This window comes from Crocodylus porosus, unplaced genomic scaffold, assembly GCF_001723895.1.
Source record: "Crocodylus porosus isolate Cpor-Errol unplaced genomic scaffold, CroPor_comp1, whole genome shotgun sequence".
Lineage (NCBI taxonomy): Eukaryota > Metazoa > Chordata > Crocodylia > Crocodylidae > Crocodylus > Crocodylus porosus.
Genome location: NW_017728943.1, coordinates 26,629,621 through 26,652,902, shown reverse-complemented (window position 1 = coordinate 26,652,902; position 23,282 = coordinate 26,629,621). Strand labels below are relative to the sequence as shown.

At 40.6% G+C, this 23,282-nt stretch overlaps 2 protein-coding genes across 5 annotated transcripts in view; one reads left to right on the top strand and one right to left on the bottom strand.

The window, feature by feature from the left end:
- The window catches only part of MCM8 (minichromosome maintenance 8 homologous recombination repair factor), a 33,202-nt gene extending 32,168 nt beyond the window's left edge, over positions 1–1,034 (bottom strand). The window contains exon 1 of one of the 3 annotated variants that reach the window (XM_019549074.1): positions 932–1,034. The gene's annotated coding sequence lies outside the window, so the exon portion shown is untranslated. Of the gene's footprint in view, positions 1–562; positions 585–926 lie in introns of those variants that run through there. The other 2 variants (XM_019549073.1, XM_019549076.1) reach the window with 2 other exon arrangements.
- Positions 1,035–1,259: 225 nt separating this feature from the next.
- Positions 1,260–21,588, top strand: TRMT6 (tRNA methyltransferase 6). 2 transcript variants are annotated; one of them, XM_019549078.1, is made up of 11 exons: positions 1,260–1,420; positions 8,112–8,239; positions 8,642–8,751; positions 11,452–11,543; positions 11,633–11,716; positions 12,833–12,957; positions 14,918–15,282; positions 15,693–15,778; positions 20,037–20,139; positions 20,232–20,318; positions 20,525–21,588. In XM_019549078.1, exons 1-11 carry the CDS (start codon positions 1,320–1,322, stop codon positions 20,696–20,698), a joined length of 1,455 nt encoding a protein of 484 aa, XP_019404623.1. In that variant the 5' UTR covers positions 1,260–1,319; the 3' UTR covers positions 20,699–21,588. The 2 variants fall into 2 exon arrangements, with proteins under 2 accessions (XP_019404623.1, XP_019404624.1); XM_019549079.1 differs by lacking the exons at positions 1,260–1,420; positions 8,642–8,751 and having other exon boundaries at positions 8,171–8,239.
- Positions 21,589–23,282: the final 1,694 nt, after the last annotated feature.

Sequence of the window (23,282 nt, the reverse complement as noted above, 5' to 3'; positions counted from 1 at the left end):
TCAGAAGGCAGGGTAGACATGTTCCTTTACAGACTAACAAAACCAGATTACATATACGCATATAGATATCAATGTCTAGGGACAGAGATAGCTCTACATGGACATATATGATAGCTCTACAGATACCAGTGTCTACAGATAGAGACAGCTCTAGAAAGACGCAGATGATAGCTCTACACAGATATAGACATCTATGGATATAGATATTTATGGGTATGTATCTACAATCATATAGACCAGTGGTCTCCAAAATGGGGTGCATGCACCCCAGAGGGTGTGCAAGATGATCCATTGGGGTGCAGTAAGAAAATATTAGAACTTCTATTTATATGTATATTTATATAAATATACATATATTGGGGGTGCGTGCCTAAAAAATTTTTACTGATAGGGGTGTCCAATCAAAAAAGTTTGGAGACCACTGATATAGACGATAGGTCTACTTAGAGATCTACACATAGAGACAGATCTACATATAGATTGTAGATCTACATAGACAGACTACATATAGATAGATCTAAACAGATACACGAGAGCCCTATCTAGGCATAGGAAGGCCTACCTAGACCTAGAGATAGAGTTATATGGATAAAGAGGCCAGATATACCTATAGACCTACGTAGACCTAGATACCTATGGACAGAGATAGACCTATAAATATAGATGACAGCTCTACCCATAAAGGGAGATACCGACATCACAAGCTCTCGGGAGGACAACTGCACTTCATCACAGGCAGAATGAGGCAGCCCTCACTTTGGACTCTGCCTAGCCCTGTTCCCTGAAGGCTTCTGCGCACAACCTCGGAGTTTCTCGTCTGAATCCCGGCTATGCACGTTCCCAGCCCGGGCCATAGGCGCTGCTGCCTGCCCTGCCCCCACACCCCTTCCGTAACGGACGGGCACGGAGACTGGAAAAGCCCCCACCTCACCTGAGCGGTTTCACCACCACCGTTCTATTTTGGCGCCGGGTGGCCACAACTTCCGCTTCCGGTGCCCGCACCAATCACAGGGTCGGTTTGCAGCGGCGTCCCGCCCCCCGCGCGTTGCTATGGGCGCAAGGCGACTCTCCTCTCATGTTCATTGGCCGGCGTCGACGGAGTGCGGGGGGAGAGGCGGTTCGCTTTGCCCACTGTCTGTCACGTAACATTACCCCCCTCCCCTCGGTGGAGCTTCTCGGGGGTACGCCTGCGCACTGCGGGCCTCCCTTCCCGCCAATGGGAGCTCGCCGGGAGACTGTCGGCGCTTGCGCGGTGCGGGCGCTGGCCGGAAGGAGCACGAGGGTTCGTTTGGTGCTTGCAGCCGGTAGCCGCTCGGCTCATGGAGGGGAGCATGGGGCTGGGCGCCCGTATCCAAGAGGGGGACTGCGCTGTGCTCAAGCGAGACGAGGTCTTCAAGGCGGTACCGATCCTGAAGCGGAGGTGAGCGCAGCGATCCGAGCCTGTCCCGCCGCCCACGAGGCAGCGTCTGCCAGGGCCCTCCTCCTGCGCTGTGCCGGGGGGTGGGCCTTTTCCCCCGAGTGCGTCTTTAACGGGCCTGCCCCGCCCACCAATCGGGTGTGGTGGTGGGCGGGGTCTCCTCCCTCCCCACCAGTTTCTAGTGGTTGCGCCCCGCCCACCAATCAAGTGCGGCCCAGTCCATCCTCGTGGTCCTTCCCCGCCCCCACTTGGAAGCCCCCACTCCTCCCCCGGAGGAGTCTTTGTGGGCATGGTCGAGGTAGGGGTGTGCTTCTGCTACTCCCCCAGCCTTGTGTGCCATAGAAGTATAGAAAATGTGGGTGCCTGACCCCATCTCATCTGGAAGGCGGGGAAAGTGATCCTTTTAAACATTATTGGATAATGCTCCAGGGTGCATTTGGTTTAAATCCCAATTTAAGTAGTTGGTTGGGAAGCCTGGATTTAATCATTTTCTACAAAAAGTACATTCTGGTTATTTGATATAAACTTCATTGAAATATTTCCAAACTGGGTCTCTCTTATGGCCTGGCAAGCCTGCTGCCATGCAGGTTTTTCCCTTCTACCATACCACTCCCTCATTAAATCAATGGGAGGCTATACTCAGAAATGCAAGTATATTCAAAACTTCTTGAATATTCTGGAATATTCTTCTCAAGATGTTTCTCATCTGGTTCTACTGCCCCCTCCCTCCTTGCATTTATCTCCAGGCATCACCTCCTTGCCCAGATCTACTCCACTCCCAGCAAGCCTCTGGTCATTTAACTTCTTTGCCCTTTTAGAGAGAGGCAAGGCCTTGACTGTGCACACAAACTTGCAGAGAGACAATATGGCGGGTGGATGGGCAATCACATCTGTTCTCTGTCATCTCCATACACTGCTGTTAACAAGGATGTTATTTCTGGAGACAGAAATCCACAGTTTGAGAACTGAAACTAAGCATCACAGATGCATAATGGGATCTTCTAGACCAGTGGTTCTCAGTTTTTTGTGCCAGGATACATTTGTAAATGTTGATGGCTAGTCCCCACACAGTACCCCTCTGTCCTGACCCACTGTCCCCCAGCCCCAGTGTATGGGACAGGCATGGGTATGTGTAGGGTGGCCATCATAGAGGACAGTCTGGTTGTCCTCTGTTCTCTATTGATATAAAACCTCTATTTTATAGAGACATAAAAGCATCCACTTTCGTATCAATAGAGGAATGTAGCAGAAAAGTGGAATGTCCTCTGATGACCACCCTAGATGTATTGGGCAGGGCCCAGGCAGCCTGTCACAGGCTGGAACTGTGCCAGCCTGCAAGGGAAAAGCCACAGTTTCTCACGTTTTTCTCCTTTAAAGTAGAATCCGTTTTTAAAGCTTGTTCGTGACTCTTTCGTGTATTCTTGTGACTTACTTTTGGGTTGTGAACCACAGGTTGAGAAACCCTGTTCTAAACTGAGCACTGCATCCCATTGGGCAGAGCAGTTTTCTTTAATCCTTACTAATCTATAGAGAACCCTCTGAGAACCCCATAAGATTGGGCATTTAATGGCCCGTTGTGACCTATTTATAAAACTTCTAAAAAATTGAATATATTGCCTCAAATAGTAGATAATTAGAAGTTATAATCCTTATTCCATGAACCCAGCCCACGGACCCTGTGTTTGACAGCCCTGCTTTATATGGTTGATTTGGGCTTAAAACATTATCTTTGTACCCCTGGGAAACCATCTAAAAAAATTAAGTGCCTTAGGGCTCCTGCCACACTGTACATATGTTACACAAATACCTGGTTAATCGTATAGTACAGGGGTTGTCAGTTGGGGGTACGCATACTTCTAGGGGGTACTTGGAAAGGTCCTAGGGGTATGCGCAGGTGGGCGGGGACAGAGCACTGCCAGCCACTACCTCGCAATACTGCCTGTGTGGTGGCAGTGGCAGTGGCGCCGTGTGCAAGTCTTCCCACTCCCCCGTCCCCCCCTCCCCCCAACTCTGTGTCTGGCCACCACCACCAGAAGGGGTACACCTCTTTAAAAAGGTTGAAAACCTCTGGCATAATGCATTTAAACCAGCTGCACATGTAAAGTATGACTGGCCACTAATGCAAAGTAATTATCACACTCTTAACTGGTGAATTGCGCAAGCAATTTAGACCAGCCGCTTGTGCAAAGTAATTATTACATGATAAAAATAACTCCAGCTCTAAGAAGAGCCAACCAGCTATCAAGTTAGTGCTGGAAAAGGTGTTCCAACTCTATAGCTCGTTTCTATGGAGCTTTCAGTTGAACATGTGTGTAGCAGGACCTTTAAACACACACCACTCATCACGGAGGGGAGGTTTTCTGAGTTCCACTTCTCAGGTTCTGCCTGCGTTTTCAGAGCCAGGCCACAGGGTGAAAGCCTTTGAGAGCTATTGTCACATACACTATAGCTCAGGTAGGGCAGAGAGGAGCACTCAGCCAGCGGGCTTCACGTTTGGTACTGCCTGTCTTCTCTTGTCACACTAAGTGCTTCCTAGTCAGCAGGTTGAGCTCCTGCATTCTGTTTCCCCGACAGCTGCGGGTGGCCTGCCTAGCCTCACCCAAATCACAGTTTAAGTCTCTCATATGCAAAAGTCCTGTAATAAATTGTTGAGGATTTTAAAATATTTATTAAAACCATAGTAATTGTCACAGTATAATTTTGTTGTCAGCAACTCTAATTGATTCCTGCAGATGCCAACTCATAACTTTTTTTGAAGTTTCTCTTGGTTGCATCCTGGCTCTGATGCTGAACTTGGGACAATAACCAAGAATAAGGAGGCAATGGGATTGCTTAGGGACACCATTGCAGAAAGAAAAAGTAGCCTCAGGGATTGCTCTGATAGAAATTCAGGTGCTACAACCTCTCTGGACTGCTGTGGCAGCCAGGACAGAGGAACACATTCTACCTGTTGCTTTTTTGCAGAGGATCCAAGGCAGAGGTCTTACAGCTACATTTTTATGAAGTCCTATTCTTGGGTACAGAGGGATCTTAGAATTCCTTTGTTCTCACTTCCTGCCTGATATATATGTGTAAAGTTGCTGAGGATGAGAGCTGAATTCCACTCATAAAAACAATTTATATTAGGAAGCATCACCTCCTCTTTCCTTCTGAGGGTGTTTTAAAGAAGATACAGTGACATTATCCTAATGATGCAGAGAGAGCTTTCCTGCTTTCACTGTTTTTCAGGTGGCATGAGGAGGCCAACTCCTTTTACTATAATGTACAGACATCTTTGTGTGGGTTAAGTTATTGTGAGGGAGGGCTTTCACCTTCACTTTATGGAGCAGATGGAGTAGTGGGCAGTGCCAGCTCCTCAGAGCAGAAGCAGCAAATGTATGTGTTCTGGACTCCTGCCATTCTAGCAGGGGATGCTGTGGAGTTGCGTATGTTAGAGGGCAACATTAATCAATATCAAAAAATTCAAGTAAAGAAAGACCAGTGTCTTCAAGCTTAAGTGTTTGATGAAGTACCTGACCAGTAGGAAACTGATGAACTTGTACTATATTAGGGAAGTTTAAACCCATCACTAATCAGTGCTCCAACCTACCCCCTCTAGAGCAGACTTGGGAGGCTATGGTCAGTGTTCTGTAGACTTGCCAGGAAGCTTGAACTCAAAAATAATTTTGCCATTACACAACACAGTTATTAAAATCTTTCATTAAATCTCCAAAGTCCCTAGACTTTAGATTCAATTTCCCAAAGCCTTTCCTCCAAATGCTGGCTATAAATGAAAACTCAAGAGCTTAGAAGAATAAATATTGCTATGGAAGATTAAATAACTTTGGTATTAAACTTTACGGTTTTTTATGATGTAAGTGAGGAAATTCAAAGAGAAATCTGACACTTTAGGCTTAGAGATTCTGTTTAGGTGATCATTACCAGGAAGTCTGAAGACACGCAAGCAAGTATTTATATTAACTTCCCTTTCTTTTAAGTTATGTCAAGCCTTTTTAACATTTAACCAGCCTTGCAAAATTATAATTGCCTGTTCCCCTTGGGTACACAAGTGTTTAAGATGAACAAGTAAAGCATTGTTAGTCCCATCCCATCCCCACCACCCTTAACACTTGAGAAAAATAGGCAGATAAATTTGCTTGGATCGGTAAGCCTCTATTTTTGTGTGACTGTTTTAAATAATAGATTATACTAGTTGAATACTAGAACTAGGGGGCACCTGCTGAAATTCATAGCAGACAGTTTTAAAGTTCTGGACTGGATAAATTCATGGAGGATAGATCTGTTAATGGCTACTGAATGGAATGGTTGGAGATGTTTCCTCTATAATCTCTAAACCAGTAATGGTGGATATGCCAGGGAGGATACTGAATAGGGGATAGATCGCTCAGAGCAGAGGCAGGCAACATTTTTGGCCGAAGTACTGAAAAAAATGCAATGTCTACCGGTAGGTGCTGGAGTGCCGGCATACCAGAAAAACAAAACCGGGGTGGGGGTACATGCTGGGACACACTACATGTTAATAATCATAAATGTTGCTTTTTTGCAGTAAATACCAGGTTTTCTAAAAATTCTAAACCTGGTGATAATAAATAAAATTTCATATACTACCATATACTACCTTTGTGGTTGGATATTCTTTGTTTATTGAGCATGTTGTGCTGGGAGAGAAAGAAGAGGGAAAGAGAAAAAGAGAAGAGAAAAAGGGGAAGGAGAGAGAACCACACACACACACGTGCACACACACGTGCACAGAGAACCAGACACACACAGAGAACAGATGCATGAACACATGCCCAGAACCAGACACACGTGTGCACTGTATGCAGCACATACTCGCCCCAGCCCTGTATGCTGCATGCAGCATGTGGGGCCCATCTGGCATGTGCTGCACATAGGCAGTTTAGGGGTCATGCTGGACCAGCTCTGTACACTGCATCCAGGGCCAATCTGAATTGGGTCCACAGACCAGCCCCACATGCTGTGAACCAGGCCAGTGCCAGCAGTGCAGCATGCTATGCATACAGCTGAAATGAGCATGTGTGCTACATGCAACACCGCAGCCCAGCCCAGCCCTATGGATTGGCTTTAGCATATGAGGCTAGTCTGCGGGCCCAGTCCAGCCTGTACACTGGCTCTATGACCCTCTGGCTCTGTGGAGTTGGATGAATTTGACACCTTTTTTATCCAAGCCTTTGGAAAATATCCTTTCAAACATTGGCAACACGTAGAGGGTGCACGTGCACCCCCTGAAATTGATGGTGCACCCCCTGAAAAAAGCACTGCTGATGCTGCCGGTGGCACCTGAGGGTGGTCACCACTCACCCTCCCCTCCCTCCCTCCCTCCTCTACCAACACTGTTGTGGCTGCCTGCGGGATCTCCCCACCGCCACACCACTGCTACTACCGCCTGGAGGTGGTCGCCATGGGGACACACATTCATGCTTTCAAAGATTTGTAGAATTTGCATATTTCAAGTTTCCACTCATCTTATTGCATGCCTTTCTGAGCAGCGTTCCCTCACACAATGTGTTTCAGCTGTATTCCTTCTTTGGCTGTCTCACTGACACTTTTAAACCAATCTTTTTTTCAAAAACCTAACTCAAGACTTTCAGAACTACATCTAGCTGTGCTGGCAACCAGTGTGTTTCAAGGGCACAATACATCTTTCAGCTAAAAAATGCCTGCCTTCTTTCTTTTGGATCTGTTTTCCTGGTCCTTCAGCTTCATTCCATTCCTAGTCAGTTTCATTTCAGAATGAACTGTGAACAGTTTATCATTGACCAAGTGCTTTATCATTGACCATGTTCTCGTAGTGTTGGACTGATGTAGCCATGATGGTCCAGGAACTATGTGAGAGATGAGGCATTTTTGAGGTGATAACTTTTACTGGACCAACTGCATGATAGGGATAAAGTTATACCAGCTTTCAAATACAAGGCATGCTCTTGGACTAGGGACAGAAAGTACATACAAACCAGTATAAGTGATCCAGAACCAGTTCAAATCTGTAACGCAACAGAAGTTCAGTGCATATAAACTGCTTTCAAAATTGCTGAGAATTTTTTAAGATAAACGTGAATGGATGTAATATCAGACTTAACTGGTTAAATTGGTTTATTGAACTTCTGTCCCAGATCCCCTCCAGATTCAAATTAACTCACAGTCCCCCAGCATCCCAGAATGCCTTGTACCTCCACTGCAAATCCCCTCTCTCACAGGGTGGGCAGGCTAGCCTTGGCCCAGGGTGTCTGCTCCACTTGAGCAGGGAGCCGTGCTCTAGTGTCCTCCAGCTTCTGTTCTGGGCCATTGCAGGCATGTGGCTGCATTACCAGAATCAAAAGTGAATGTCTGTTTCTTTGCTATTCGGTTATATCTACACAGCTTAGACTAACCTGCAAAGATTGAATCAATTCAGCCTCAGCCTTTTTGACTGTCTGTACTTAGCCTTGATGATGGAACCTGATGAAGAACACCTTGCATTCTGACTTTATTCCAACCATGTAGTTAGTGCAATATGTAAGTTAACACCCCAAAAATTCTTGCCTCTCGCTATATTAACTGCACTTAAGTTTTTATTTCAAGGATTTCCACAAGGATGTTGTTTTATTTATAAATTTGATATATTTATTTCCTAGTCTCTTGGAGGAACTGATATGGAAATCAATTATTTTTAAATTTTTTAAATTTCTTTCAGAAAAGTTATTTTTGAGAAGCAGTGGTTCTATCTGGATAATGCCATTGGACATATTTATGGAACTACATTTGAAGTAACAAGTGGTGGGAGCCTTCAGCCAAAGAAAGAAATTGAAGAGCCTACCACAGGTACTTAAGGGGATCAACCTGTGAAGAAAAAAATAGTGCCAATTAAACTTTCCTTCTTGGACCTAAGATAGATGGCAATTTTTTTCTGCTAATTTTGTCAGTTTATAATAGCTGTTTCTTGTCTGTCATAAAAGTGAATGTTTTGTTTTACTATGCTAAAATTTCATTAACTTTTTGAAAAGTTATGAAAGATTTTTGATATTCATGTAAGATAACAAGCTTTAACATGGGTAAAAACATAGAAAGGTCTTCATTATGTTATTTAACTGCTTAGGCAACGTTGTCCAAAACCACTAAGCCCGTGGGTTTCATCCTTAGATCTGATTTCTATAAAACTAAAACCATACATTTTTCCTGAGCTAGAGTTAGATTATATTTCAAATCTATATCCTTTTTCTTTAGAAACTAAAGAAGCAGGTACAGATAATCGTAACATAGTTGACGATGGAAAATCTCAAAAACTGACACATGATGACATAAAGGCTTTGAAGGAGAAGGGTATTAAAGGACAGGTAACATTAAGGTTTTGGTGTCATTTCTGTGCTACCCTGATGTTTGTTTATGAGCAAGAATTATTTTTTAATTGTATAAACTTTATACCTTCTGTTCAAAGGATTCACCACGTGTTTTCTCAAAATGGGCCTTTACAAAGACAATATATTTTTAAGGTTTTGTTTTTTTTTTAATTGACAGTTGTATTTACAGCATTTGAAATTGCAGACAGAGCTAAGGAACAATAGTGTAGGGCATTGTTAACATTTATATAATAACCTACATATAATTTTCGTTCAGCTAAAGTTTTTATTTAAATTAGACTACATGTCATTTGCACCTTGCAAACATATTAAAGATAACACAATATAATGGTAAGAGGTACAGGAGAGTGTTACAGTCTTGAAAACAGACAGATATGAACATAAAACCTAGTATTCACATTTTTTGTGGTACCTGGAATGCAGTTGAATCTTCTTTTTATGCATTTAGACACCAAAAATATTAAAATGAAACATTCTTAATTTTGCATTCTTAGAAAAGTCTTCTTCATCATCACCATGCTGTTAGCAAGAAATGAGGATTGTATTTTTACTCAGTAATCTGTCATCTTTATATTTATATAAAGGTTAGAGGCTAAAATAGCTCATTGCTGTGTCAAATAACCTTCCTCTTTCTCTTTGCAAGACCCCTCTGTCTTCCTCTTGGTTACTGCTGTTGTCCTACTGTCCTGCCTGCCTCCTAACAGATGGAGCTGAGGAAATTAGAATTCTCTTCTGCACTGTTCCCATTGTTTTGATTTTTGGTTTTCTCACTTCCTAAAATGTGGTAATCAGTGTGAGACCTTTTATAACTTCTGACACATCAAGACAGAAGACATTTCAGGGATAGAAAACTGCCTTCCAGTATGTCAACAGCATGTCTCTGCCATGTGTGCCATATTTTTAACTTACCTAATAAAAATCTCCTTTATTTTAGTAACTCTGCTTTCTGAAGTGCAGCTACAGAATTCCTTTTGGGCTGGGGTGTTAGCATCAGTAGGCATAATTCCTGAATTCATGAATGTGAACTTGTATTTTTGAGAAACATGTTCTAGGTATAATTTCATTGAATCACAGTAAAGAAGGGAAGGAATAGAGTCAGACTTTGGAAAATGATCACCACCTACTGAAAAGCTTAGCTCCATGTTAGCATTTCATTGACATGTCTGTACCTGGAAGCTTCTCTCATTTTCAGCTGAAGCCACCAAGTACTGAGCACTTGTGCAGATCTAACCCTGTCGTTTAGATGCCCAATTTGGGGCACAGCTCCTTCTGCATATCTCGCCAAGCCTAGGAAGCTTGGTAGCACTGCCTGTTAATGATTGTTCATTATAAAAGCCTGTTATAAAATATCTGTCAATCCTGTCATGGGTTGCTTATAACAGCTAATTTTTAACCTTTTGGTCTGAAACTTTCCATGCAAGGTGTATGCCTCAGACTGAATGTTATGGGAAAAGGTGAGCCATTCTAAACAACAGGGCTAGGGAAAAACGTATCATTTTATCCGTGCTTTAAAAAAAAAGTTCATCCCTTTCTTGACAGACTCTTGTACCACCAGTTTTGGGAGCACCCATCTGAAATTTGGTCTGGGTTTGGCCTTTGAATCAGGGATGTATGGCCTTCCCAGTATGAAATTGCCCAGTTTTGACTGTCTTAAACCTTGAAAAATTGCAGTTTACATATACTAGAGATTTCTAGATTTTGCAGCTAAAGTCTTTATTATATTCAATCCATGTTGGGCACATTGCAGCCTGGGGTTGAGCAGGGCTTCCCTATAACTGCAGTTTTGAGCTGCTGTGAACCATGCTGAGTCCATGAACTTGAACTTGGGGTCAAGGAGGAGGAGGAGAAATGAAGCAGGCTTGGCAAAGAGACTGGGAAAAAGGCACAGGGAGTTGAGGAGGGATGGGATAAGGAGCTGTGGAATAGGTTGTTTCTTTCTGGAAAGAATTGCATGAGCTAATTAAACTGGTCTTTAAACCACTGTTCCTCTCTTCCAAAATGACATTATTACTAAAATCCATGTCACTGGTTGGAAAACAGAAGTAGATGCAGATACAACACGTTCTATTAGTGTTTGTAAAATATATAATAAGGAGAGCGGTTGAATATTTTTCTCTTTGTACTTTTTAATGAAACTCTTAACAATAGGAAACCATACAGTTGTACAGCAGAACACTATGATGCTGTCTATTGACAACGTTGTCAAATGCCCAAGCAAACAAAGTGAAAATCTAATAAGTTTTTTACCAAAATCAGTGATGATGCTCTTATGTGGTGGAGTTAACAGCAATTCATTTTCACTTGTATTACAGAGCCACATCTTAAGATTGGGGTCACATGGTCTTAGATACATATGCCCTGAAAAGAGACTTCCCATTCCAAGAAGCAGTTTTCTCAGAATATGTTTTGGGGTTTTTTTTAAGTTGGTATTCTGGAAAGAATGTCTTATTCTTTGTGTTGTATCTTTAATTCACATATGCATTTAAACAGCATTATAGACAGAAAGCGATGTCTCATTTTCCCCCTTGACCAGCAGGAATTGATCCTAACTTCCATTTCTGTTAATGGCAAGAACATACTAAATGTTACATAAAATATATATTTAATGGGAAATAAAACGAGAATCAGCTGGATGCAAGCTTTAATAAAAATAACTTTCAATCTCTCTCTTTCAAGGAAATAGTTCAACAGTTAATAGAGAACAGTACAACATTCCGAGACAAGACAGAATTTGCCCAAGATAAGTACATAAAGAAAAAGAAGAAAAAGTAAGTCTTAAGGTATAAAAAGGGGGCAAGGCCTAATGACACTAACATTTTTAGCTCTAAATAAGAATATTTCTATGTTTTACTTAAAGGTATGAAGCAGTTATTACAATTGTAAAGCCATCTACCCGTATTCTTTCAACAATGTATTATGCAAGGGAACCAGGAAAAATCAAGTAAGCTTTTTTTTGTTTTGTTTTGTTTTTTCTTGTAGTGTTTTTATTTCAAAATGTAACCAGAAGATGCAGTGTTTATAATTGGGGTGTGGAACATGATTTTTTTTTTTTATACCTGCTACAGAAAATTCCTAAGTCGGGAGGTATGGGGAAGAATATAAACTAATATCCTTATGGAGTAGTAAGTAGAATAAAACACTTCCTGCATATGAGACTAGTTTTAACTTGTCAGCTTGACAGCCACTGCCAAACAACACATTCTGTTGTCCTGCCAGTTACAACTTTTTGGCCAAATAGTATATTTTCTCTATATCTTGGGGCTGTAACTGGAAAAAAAAGAGGGCATTACCAGAAACAGGAAGAAAAATGTGAAAATTGTGTTCATTTTTTTCAAATTAAAAAAGTAGAATTATCTTAACGCCTTCTAAATGTTAAAATTACTGTTACTCAAATGAAAATGTTTCATAATTATAGTATGCAAAAATTAACTAATGGCACATATTTTTTTTTTGCAACCTGGACTGATTTATTCATTGTTTTATAACTCAGATAAAATAGCCATAAGATAGCTGCATAATTACATTGCTTACCATGGCTTTAACTCTGTTCCCCCATTCTCCCTCCCTTGTTTTTATCAACATTTTAATTGTTGTAAGTTCTTCTGAGGGCATGGTTAACTTCCTGCAACTGTACAACATTGTCACTGAGGTCTTGATCCCTCCTCAGGGCTATGAAGTGCCTACTGTAAGATAAATAACAAAGTGTGTATGATTAGGAATAAAGCTGCTTTTACGGGCACTTAACTCTGAGGAAATGACTCTAACATGTCACACTGGAGATAGTCTTTGTCTCGGTCTGGATGGTGTCAGATCAGTGCTTTTCTCTTTCCCTTGCTGATATTGTTACACTCTTCTTCATCACTTGTAATTGTGTAATAGATTTGTTTTCAGTGTTCCTTTTAAGGATAGACTGCTGCACCAACCCTCAATACCATTGATTATTTAGTTTCTCAGCAGTTCTTTTTTTACCTGCCACTCAGTGATTTGACAACACTGGAGATAATGCTTTTAAATCTAAAAGGTGTTTGTCACAGAAAGTAAACAATTTGTTTTCTAGCCATTTGCGATATGACACTCTAGCTCAGATGCTGACTTTGGGAAATATTCGTGCTGGCAACAAAATGATCGTGATGGAAACCTGTGCAGGACTGGTGCTGGGGGCAGTAATGGAGCGCATGGGAGGTAAGTAGCACAGGTACCCTGATGAACAAAATTAGGGTTTGCTTTAACTAGGAACAGTAATTTTTTTTGCAATGGGCGTGTCTACACATACAACTAATGCAAATGTATAAACTCCGGAGCTTATTTTGTCAGTGTTTTTTTCCTCCCAGGTGCTCCTGGGAACAAAAAATGTCAGAGCATATTGCTCCAGACTTTACTCGTGCACAGTACATGGAGTCTGGTCAGAGCAATCTTGTATTTTATGAGACTACCCTGCTGTGGAGTTTTGTTTTGTGTGCCCTAATAGGGGCACATGTGTAGACACTGAGATGTTTACTTCACAGTTAATTAGTCAATTGTGCAGTAAACATCTCATGTAGATGCGCCCTGTATTTTTTAAATGAATAAAGTACTTACCAATTCTGTCTGTTTAAGAAAAAAGGCTCCATTTTTGCTTGTATTTTCTCCAGTATTTAAAAAAATATACTTGAAAATTACATTTACATCTGAACATTTTGTACTTGATGACAGAATCTTTTATATTCCTCAACTGAACAAGTAAACTGAAGTCACTTGTGTGTGTTGGCAGTTTCACTCTTGTGTCTGTGGTCCACTTCTGTTGTTTTGCGGACTAGCATGGTGAAATCACCCCCATACCTGCCACTGAATAGTTCATTTGCACTCACCCCCACAGTTTGAAAGTGGGAGGTTACCAAGAACAATGGCAATTAAATAAAAATTCACAAGAGAAGCAGCAGTGGGCCCAGATCTGTTTATTGGTCTACAGCAGGTCTACAAACAAGGTAGAAAAAGGCCTTTATGAATATCAGGAAGGAACTGAGTAAAAACTTTTGGTGGGGGGGTGTTGTGTTTTGTAAGCTGAGTCCACTGTTAATTAAGGATATTAGCACTACAGCAGGGGATAGTTAAATGCAGTGTGCACACAAGTGACCACAGGCCTGTATGTGGTAAACACTTTGTCAGATGATTTGCAGCACCATTAAGGTGAAAGTGATTCCACTGCTGCTACTGTTGCTGCTGACACATCCTTAGCATCATTTGCTTTTCCTGCCCCAGGCATGTCATTGCTGTTCAGAAAAGTTCCTTTCTTTCACCTTTGGTGCTTCTTTTGAACTCTGCTGTAAATGGAGAGCAATGAACTTAGCTGGTAGCTTGCACTTCGTTATATATGCCTTGGGGCATAACAGAGGTATAAGTAAATGCAGTTCAGGGGGCTTTGTTTACTGTAGATTCTCCTCAACATAATTTTGGAAAGTCACTAAGTAGAGCATGATGTCTTACCTCCCAAGGATCCCTTGTGTTGGCTGTATCTTTCATATTTGAACAGTCTGACTTTGAAGCTTTGTTTCAGTCATCTGTACTGCCAACTTTGGGAAAATCAGGTTATTTGAAACAAAACAAATGAGAGAAAATAATTTTGAAATTACTCCTTAAGCTTTCTTTGGGTGGGGGATTTGGTTGAGGAGGAGGCTTTGAATCGCCATATGTGGAGTTTTCAGTGTCCCTTAAATTAATCAGATTCCAGTTTTCATCCAAGGCCTTTGCAAAGTATAAGTGAAATAATAAATAGGCAAAGGACTTTTTTTTAACTTGTTTGAAACTAACTCCTTCTTACATTCACCTGTCAGTGTGCTTGTGGGGGCGGGGCGGGTTGTTTTGTTTTGTTTTGCTTTTACTGTTAACTCATTGTATTCTGCCGCAATACACAGTTAATTCTAATGGTTTGTTTAACAGTAGTCTTGAAAGGATGTGTTATTCCATCTGAGCTTTTAACACTTAATTTCCTTGCAGCAAAGCACTCTGTCTTCCCTGGCCATCAGAACTGCTTGGCTTAACTGTGCAGGGGTTAGATTATGAGCAGATAACGTGTTTCCCCATTTCTAAATTCATAGTTAGGCTATGTTCCTTAAGGTCAGAAGATTTTCAGTGATTGTATATAAACTTAATTTCTTGTTTGTAGGTTACGGATCTATTATTCAAATGTATCCACAAGGAGGACCTGTTAGAGCAGCCACCAGCTGCTTTGGATTTCCAGCATCTTTTTTCAACAGTCTTTATGAATTCCCTCTCAGCAAAGTAGACAGTCTTCTCTCTAGGACATTTTCTATAGAAACCTTGCCTTCAGAGTCTGAGGATAACATTCCAGCGGAAGAAGAAAGCAATGGGTCACTTGATGAGAAGCCAGCTTCCATACAGGAAACAGAAGAAGAATCTACTACTGAAGCAACCATGGAGGGAAACCAAACAGAGGAGCAAGAAACAATGGACCTTGCTGCTGAGGATACAGAAAATAAAGAGAGCAAAGAAAAAGGAAATAAAGAAAATGTAAGAATATTTATTTCTACTTTTCCCTTGAATCACTGACTGGATGCAGGCAAGCTGGATTGAAATGGTTGAACAGAATGTTATCTGGTTTTTTTGTTTTGCATTTTTGTTTGTTTTTAATGGAACGGAGAAGGGGCGGGGGGGACTGTTAAACTCTGCGGTAATCGGGTGAAAGAAAAGCAGGAGGAAAGTAATACTGTTTGATCTTTAAAGCCTGCTTTGACTCAGCTGCTGGAACAAAAGTGTTCTGGTGTCCATTGCAAGCCTCAGTTTAAATGCTGTATCACTTCGTAAATGCAAACCTACAAAGCTGCGTAAAGTGACATGTTTGTTTCATCCAAACACAACAGCCATCTGATGTACTAGGTAAATCCCAATGTGTTGAGTTGTTGCTTTTGTTGTTTTCAAAGATTCGGGAAAAACAAAGAAAACAACAAGAGAGAAGAAAAAAGCTGGTAGAAGCTGCTGCTTTGTTGAAAGAGAAAAATGCAGATGGGTGAGTTTGTAATGCATTATATTTTCATGTTTTATTTTGATATTTTGAAGGATACTGATTTCTTTATTCCTGGCAAGAAATGCAAGTTACCGAAAAGTATAGATTTTATGTAGAACAGCTCAGTTAGTTAATATGTAGTGTTCTCTTAGTCTTTCTTCCTTCTCTTGGAAAAATAGATGCCCCAGAGATGAATTGTTGTTAGGGATGGGAAAGGAAGGTAGGTCCAAACTGTCTCTTGATATTGCCCAAGCCAAAAAAGTTTGCAATTAATAATTTTCACTACATATTGATATACTTTGTAGGAAGAAAGAGGTATACACAGTGTTTTGACATAAAGTAATTTTAATGGAAATTGTGGGTTTCAGCTGGCTAAATAAAACCCACAAGATACCACATTACTAAATTTGTAGCTACATCACTCAGATATTGTCATTTCTCTTTATACATATAAAACACTAGCTGCTTTTAATCCATATTTGTTATGATCAGTTACTTCTGACTGCTAATTTATATACAAACTTAGCACAGAATATCCTTCTGGACTTCCAAGGGTCAATGCTACATGGATGTATCAAGCAGAGGGTCATTTTTCACGCAGTCCTTTTCGAATTGTTCATCTTGTTCCAGTAAACTGAGCTGTGTTGGCTGTTTGTTAACTTCACAGTATTGATACTTAGGTTTTTCATGCTAAAAGCACGTGAACATCAAAAAGAAAGAGACACTGAGCTTCAAAGTTAAATCATTATTTTTGGGGGGCGGGGATGGGAGAAGGAAGGGGTTGGCCCTACCTGCCTTTCATAATGCTCGTGCTTGGAGAAATCATCCTCAGGATACCTGTCTAAAACACTGATGAATATTTAAAATATTTAAGTGCCTCTTACACACCATCATGAGATTCATAAATTCATAGATGTTAGGGGCTGGAAGGGACATCATGGGATCATCAGGTCTAGCCCCCCCGCACTTGGGCAGGTGGGAAATTTAGTATGAGCTTCCGTTCATTTTTAATCACTTTCTGAATTTGCGGGGAACAAGGTTCTTTTGCCTAGTATAGATATTGGTATGAGTAAATGTATTGGTTCTATTTCAGAACTTGTGTGTATAATTTCCAGCTATGTTTCTTAGAGATTTAACACCTTTTTATATTCCAAAGTATAATAAATATTTGGCATTTTCTCAAATTAATGGAATTGGCCTGCATTCTGTCGTCAAGTGATCTAGTTGGGGATGGTCCTGCTTTAAACAGGAAGTTAAACTAAATGACCTACTAAGTCCCTTTCAACCCTATTTTTTATGATCAGGCATAGCTAATAGACTTCAAAACAATTGGAATAATAGAAAAGCAATAAAAAGGTTTTCTTGGTTGCTTGCCAAAAACAGTACCAGTCTTGTCTGCAGATGGTGCTTTAAGCTGACTGAATGAGGATTTTGGGGGGCACAGATGTTGTTTGTTTTGTTTTTTTAGTGCTGTTGTTTTTAAGCATTTATGAATAAATATCCCTCAGCGCATACAAAGATCAATAGGGACTAAGCAGTGTTTCCCAACCTTTCCCAGTCCAAGGCACATTTACATTAATAAAAATGTTTTGCGGCACACCTGTTAAGGCATCCCCCATCCACATACTTATGAGCTCATTGTAGCTCATTACCACAGCAAAATTCTTCTGTTCATTTCTGATGGCACACCACTGTGTTGCAGCCAACTGGTTGGGAAACGCATTGATTTTTTTCCCATGCAGTTAGGAGTACAGTGCAGTAAAAATGTTTCTGTTGCTGCACATCTTTGGATGTCAAGAAACAACATTACCTTTTGGTCTCTTCCAAAGTTCTCCCTCTCTGATGATTCGGGTACTTCCCTCCTCTGACTTTTATGACCACAGCTGATCATTTCTTGGACTAGCCGGTTCTCAAGGGCTGTCTGGAGATCACTAGGAAGCACTGCTTTGGAAGGAAACCAAAAGGGTTTTGGCTGTTGGGAAGCAGACCTGTGTTATAACTTATTTCCTATATTGTGTCCCAGATAGCTGCTGATAACAAATTTCTTCATTTTGCCTGCCTGCCTGCATGGCCCCCTCTTCTCTCTGATGGAAACTCCAAAGATGGGAGAGAGCATGCACTGGTAAAGTGTGCTGGGGGAGAAAGTTGTCATAAAATACAGGCTGCATCTACATGAGCAGTGGACTGCACACTTGTTACTGCTCAGTCATTTAATAGTTGTATAAGCAAGTACTAAATGACTGCGCAGTAACCAGCATTATATGCAGTACTGTCAATGCACTTTTTTTTTTTTTTCAGATGCTACTGCCCAGTAGTGTTGTGTCATGGTTAATATCTACCAATACTGCTGCACAGTAGCAACAATTTTACTGCACAGTAGCAATGTGCAGTAGTGTCTTGTGTAGATATGCTCAGAGGGTAGAGCCCTACTGTCAAGCTGGCCAGCATATGAGTAGGAAGCAGGCAATGAGCTTAAGACTCTGCTTGGAAGTAGGGCAAGATCTTCTGTTTTGTCAGAGGGGACAGAAGAGACTAGCTGGAAAGAGTTTAATTTGGGAGCTAAACAAAAGACTACTTATTGCTGAAGAAAAAGGAAGTTGGGAGATGGGTAAACTGTACCCTCCCAACTATCATTCACAACTGGGCTTCTGTGTGGCACAGTAAATCCAGATTGTTTATGAATGATAAAAAGTATTCATTTGCTATTAAATTTGGTAGTAATATTCTGTTTGCACTGGGTCCATCATTCTAATGCTGTTCGTGAGATTTTAAGCTCGTCTCATAGGCCAGAAGAAAAGTTGAAGGCAGTTTGAGTGTTTATAGAAATGTTAAACTGGAGCATTATTAGATTTACTCATGCAAACAAAGTGGAACTTGGCTGTAATCTGTTGAAATAATTCTGCAGAATTAGTTACCCCTCTCTTCATTTTTTTTCCCTCTTTTGTTCCAGTAGCATTCATTTTAGGGCTGGCCAGGCTGCCTGGTGGCAGCAGTATGTGGCTGCCATATGATTCAGCACAATCTGAAAATACAATGTTCTGTCCCTCCTCTCATGCTTACCTTCCTGTTGTCTGGCAGACTAGCATCAACACTGCATGGAGTGCCCCCAAGCCTTATGTAATGGGTGATGGTATATTCTGTTTGCGTATCCTGCTTGATTATTCCTTGAGTGTGTATTAAGGGGAATTTGACCAGGCCTTGAGTCTCAGGGGAAGTCACTGCTCTGTAATGCTACTCTACAGAGCAGAAGAGTTTAAAACAGTGATTCTCAACCAGGGTACCACAGCACCCTGGGTGCCCTGAGATCCTTTCAGGGGTACCGTGGGGTGCCACTCAGTGTTATACTGTTAGGTGTGCAAATGAGATTCACAAGATAAAGCCAAAGATTTCACAAAAGAATGCACAGAATTAAAACACTGTGACCTGCTGTGGTCTTTTGAGTTTTTTATAACAGAAAAAATAATATATTATCTTTCTGTAGTCAAAAGTTGAGTGTAAACTAAAAGATGGCATTGTTTGAAGGGTTCCTTGAGTCCAGTGAGGGGTGCTTTTGGTCTAAGAAGGCTGAAAACCATTGGTTTAAGAGTAGCTTGGTTGTGATGATCTGCAGGGGATTTTCCATTTGTTGTGTGACCTTGCCTGTGTTTCCAATATTATCTATTGGAAAGCAAAAATGTGTTAGGAACCCTAGTGTTGGTAAAATCATTTTTCTATGTGAACCACCCTCTAAATAAAAGGCAAGATTAACTTGTACACATCTAAATGTATCTTGAACCAAAAAGTAAAAATTTGAGAATTTGGGGGTTCTTTTACTTGTACATGCAAAATGAAGATGGAAACAGTATTTAATGGGAAACGTTAAAGTTGTCGGGGATATCATTTCTCGTCAATATGATGTGATCCTGAGTCCCAAATATGAATATAAAGACTATTTTGCTTTAAGTTCCTTTAGAGAGATTGTTATATTTAACTGTCCAGTGTAAAGAACTCTGCCTGAGTGTGCAGCGAAATAATGGATAATGATGATCACCTCTGGCAAAATCTAAAGTAAACTTGGAGCAAGATCTTTTGGTTCTTATAAAATCATAGTGAAAGTCTGGGAAAGGGCAGGTGGGGCAATACATTCCTTTGCTTAAAGGAAGCTGTTTTATGTTTGGTATAGCTTTCTCTTACCTGATCAGAACAGTCATAGCTGACTGCACTGAACGAGTTTATTGCTTTGGTGGAAACACAAAATTAACCTCTGTAAAATTTGTTACAGCTTAATTGTAGCTGGCAGATTCCATCCAACTCCTTTGTTACTTTCATTATTGGAATTTGTTGCTCCATCAAGGCCTTTTGTTGTCTACTGCCAATATAGGGAGGTAAGTCAAGTATGTTTGTATAGTTATTATATAACAAATTTGAGATGAGATGGTAAACTTGTGGGTTTTGTTTTTCATTTTGTTTTTTCCAGCCATTATTAGAATGTTACACAAAACTCAGAGAAAAGGGTGGTGTTATTAACCTCAAGCTGTCTGAAACCTGGCTACGAAATTACCAGGTGAGAATCACAGCATGGGTGAAAACAGTCTTTTTGCCACAAAAACACCTCTATTGCCTGAAACAATTCAGGAATTTAACAAGCCTTTGCTTTCATGCTAAGGAACTGCACTCTTGCAAAATAAGTTTTGTTTAATGTTCTTTATTTAATATGTCCACATAAAAAAATCAACTCCTTATGAAGAATGTTTTTGTTTCTTTATGAAGGTCTTGCCAGATCGGAGCCATCCAAAACTGACAATGAGTGGAGGTGGGGGGTACCTGCTGTCTGGTATTACTGTTGTCATGGATAAAGGCAAATCAGACGCTGGCAGGTTAGAAGCACAGAAGACTGAAGAGCCAACATCTAAAAAGCGCAAACTTGAGGAACTTCATTCTTAGCATCTAAAGAATTGATTTGTTTTTAGTTCTCAGAAGTATTGTAGTTAGTAACATAACTAATGTACATTCAGTGCTCTTGACAACATGGAGAAAACATACCAACTGTATCTGCCAACAGAAGCAAAAGACTTGTATTCTAGACGGAGGGTTTTTTTCCATTTCCTTTGTTAACACCGTGACAGGAAGAAGAAATATTTTAAAGGCCACCTTGTGCAGACAACACAATGAAAATTCAGGAACTTTGGAAATGCTTTCCAGTGATCATGCTGAAAAAGAGACCATGTGCTGAAACTGGATCAGTGAAACAATTTTATTTGGTAGTTGTAAGAATTGGATGAGATGCTAGTGTTTTCACAGAGATTGGGTTTGAATTAAGACACTTTATTTAGCTTCCTTTTGCCTTGCAGCTACATCAGGTTAAAATAATTTGTATAGTAAATGAGTTCCCTTTTTACATATAGAACCCTGCCCCTTTTTAAATGATTTTTTTTTAAAGAAGGAGAATGAAATGCAACAGGATCATGCACTTTTATTCCTAATGGGAAAATGAAAACAGATTGAAATGAAAATGACAAATTAAAACTGAATTTTTACATCTTTACCCCTCTGTTCCTAAAAGCAAGAAAATGCAAAACTTCAGGTGTATGTATATAAGTGGGAATACCAAATGGTTAATTTAAGTGCCCTTGTTGGGTAGTGCATATTTCCTTTTTTTTTTTTTTTTTTGAAGGCGGATTTATATTGTTTTTATTCTTTTGTTAACCTGTGAAAGTTTTGAAAATGGCCATATTTATTTTGCTGTTATGCTTCTTGTGGTGTGTAGAGTTTTTGTTAGCTTGCAAAATGCTTTGTTTGCCACTTCAATTAAACTCCAAGAATTCTTTTCTAAAGAGGTAGGAATTCTTTATTGGTCGGGCAGTGAAATGACTTGAGAATGGGAACAGGTACTCTTGACAACATACACCCACCCACGTGGTCTGTCCGGATGCAGTTGTGTGGACCTCTAAGCACATGGGGGTTCCATTGGTGCTGATGGGTTTCTGCTTGGCCAGAACCCAGGGATGGAAGCTGTAGCTCCAGCGTTTGCTTTTATGAAAGGACTGCGTTGAAAGTGTTGTATACTGCTAGCTAGAAGGCTAATGATTTCAACATTAGCTCAGAGTAGTCTAAATGCACTGAAATAAAAGCCTTATTTATTTTGCTTGAGTGAGCAATAGATTGAGCTTCAAATTTTGTCTCCAAGCTCGTCATCTTTTTGTAAGATTTTAGTCATTTTCTTATTTTTACAAGTTTCTTTCCTCTCTCTGCAAAAGTCTTGCAGACTGGACGAAATGAACTTTCTTGGCGTAGTCAGTTCTGACAAGTCCTTTCTGAAGAGCTAGGTTAGATTTCCCCCTCCCCTCCCCCATGACCCAACACATACATTATATCAGGCTTTTTAGTCATTTTAGGTGCACTTACACAGGGGACTGATCTCATTTAAAAGGATGAGATTTGCTGAATTTACATCTGACATTTTTCAGGATTTTTTTTTCTTTTTTTTTTTTTGGATGGGGGTGCTGAGGAAAGAAAGGAACTCCTTTTATTTCATACATATTTTGAATAAAGTTGGGGTGGAATTTTTTTAAAGCTGCCCAAAGTACATGCATCTGTCTGTCTGTCTGTCAGCAGCTTGACCTACAGTGATAGATATGGGGCTGGAAGTTAGGATTTCTTGACTTATTCCAACTACTGTTATTTTTATGCTTTTTGACATGGGTAAAGTCAAATCTCTGTTTGCCATAGTTCTTATTTACCTGCAAAGTAAAGGTGGTACCCACCTGCCATTGAGACCGTGAGAGTTAAATAACTGCCTTTTTACAGCAATGAAGATATAAAGATCTTGATAAAGGAAGGGGCATACCATCAAAGTTGCATTTGTTTTCTTATCATGGATTACTTATGTTTGAAACAGGAGACACGGGGCTTCATGCCGATTGTCATGCAGCTAATCTGAGAAAAATGCTCTTTGACGCATTGATTTTACAGTCTGAGAAAATTAGCTTTGGAAAAAACACTAAAATGATGTACATAAATATGGAGAAGGTAGCTTGTTTAAAATCAAATGCCTCATTCAGTCAATCTTGTGATTCCTTATCTGTAAATCTGTGTTTGTATTGATCCTATTACTGACCCAAGCCATCTCATTTTAAAGGGTGTAATAACATTTGCCCCTGTCCTTGGCCTGTGCCAAATAAAGTGGCCTTTCAGTTTCATTCAGAAGGTTCTGAGGCTGGTGGTCACTCTGATCTCTTGGAAATGACTTAACCACATAAAATTCCTGTCACTTGCACCTGGGATGAATCTCAGCCAACATGCATTTATTCACACATTATTCAGGTCCCTCTGAATGCTTAAGTCAGCCAGCTGTATTGGCCTGACGCAACAGTAACTTCCTGAAGTCACAGAACCCTTTCATATCACTACTGCTGCAGAACTCCTACCCAAATGCATGGAGCCCAGCAATGGTGACACACCACCTCCTGGCCCGCTCTGCCATTACCCCCGATCTCATTGTGGAACCCCTGATGACCTATCGTAGACC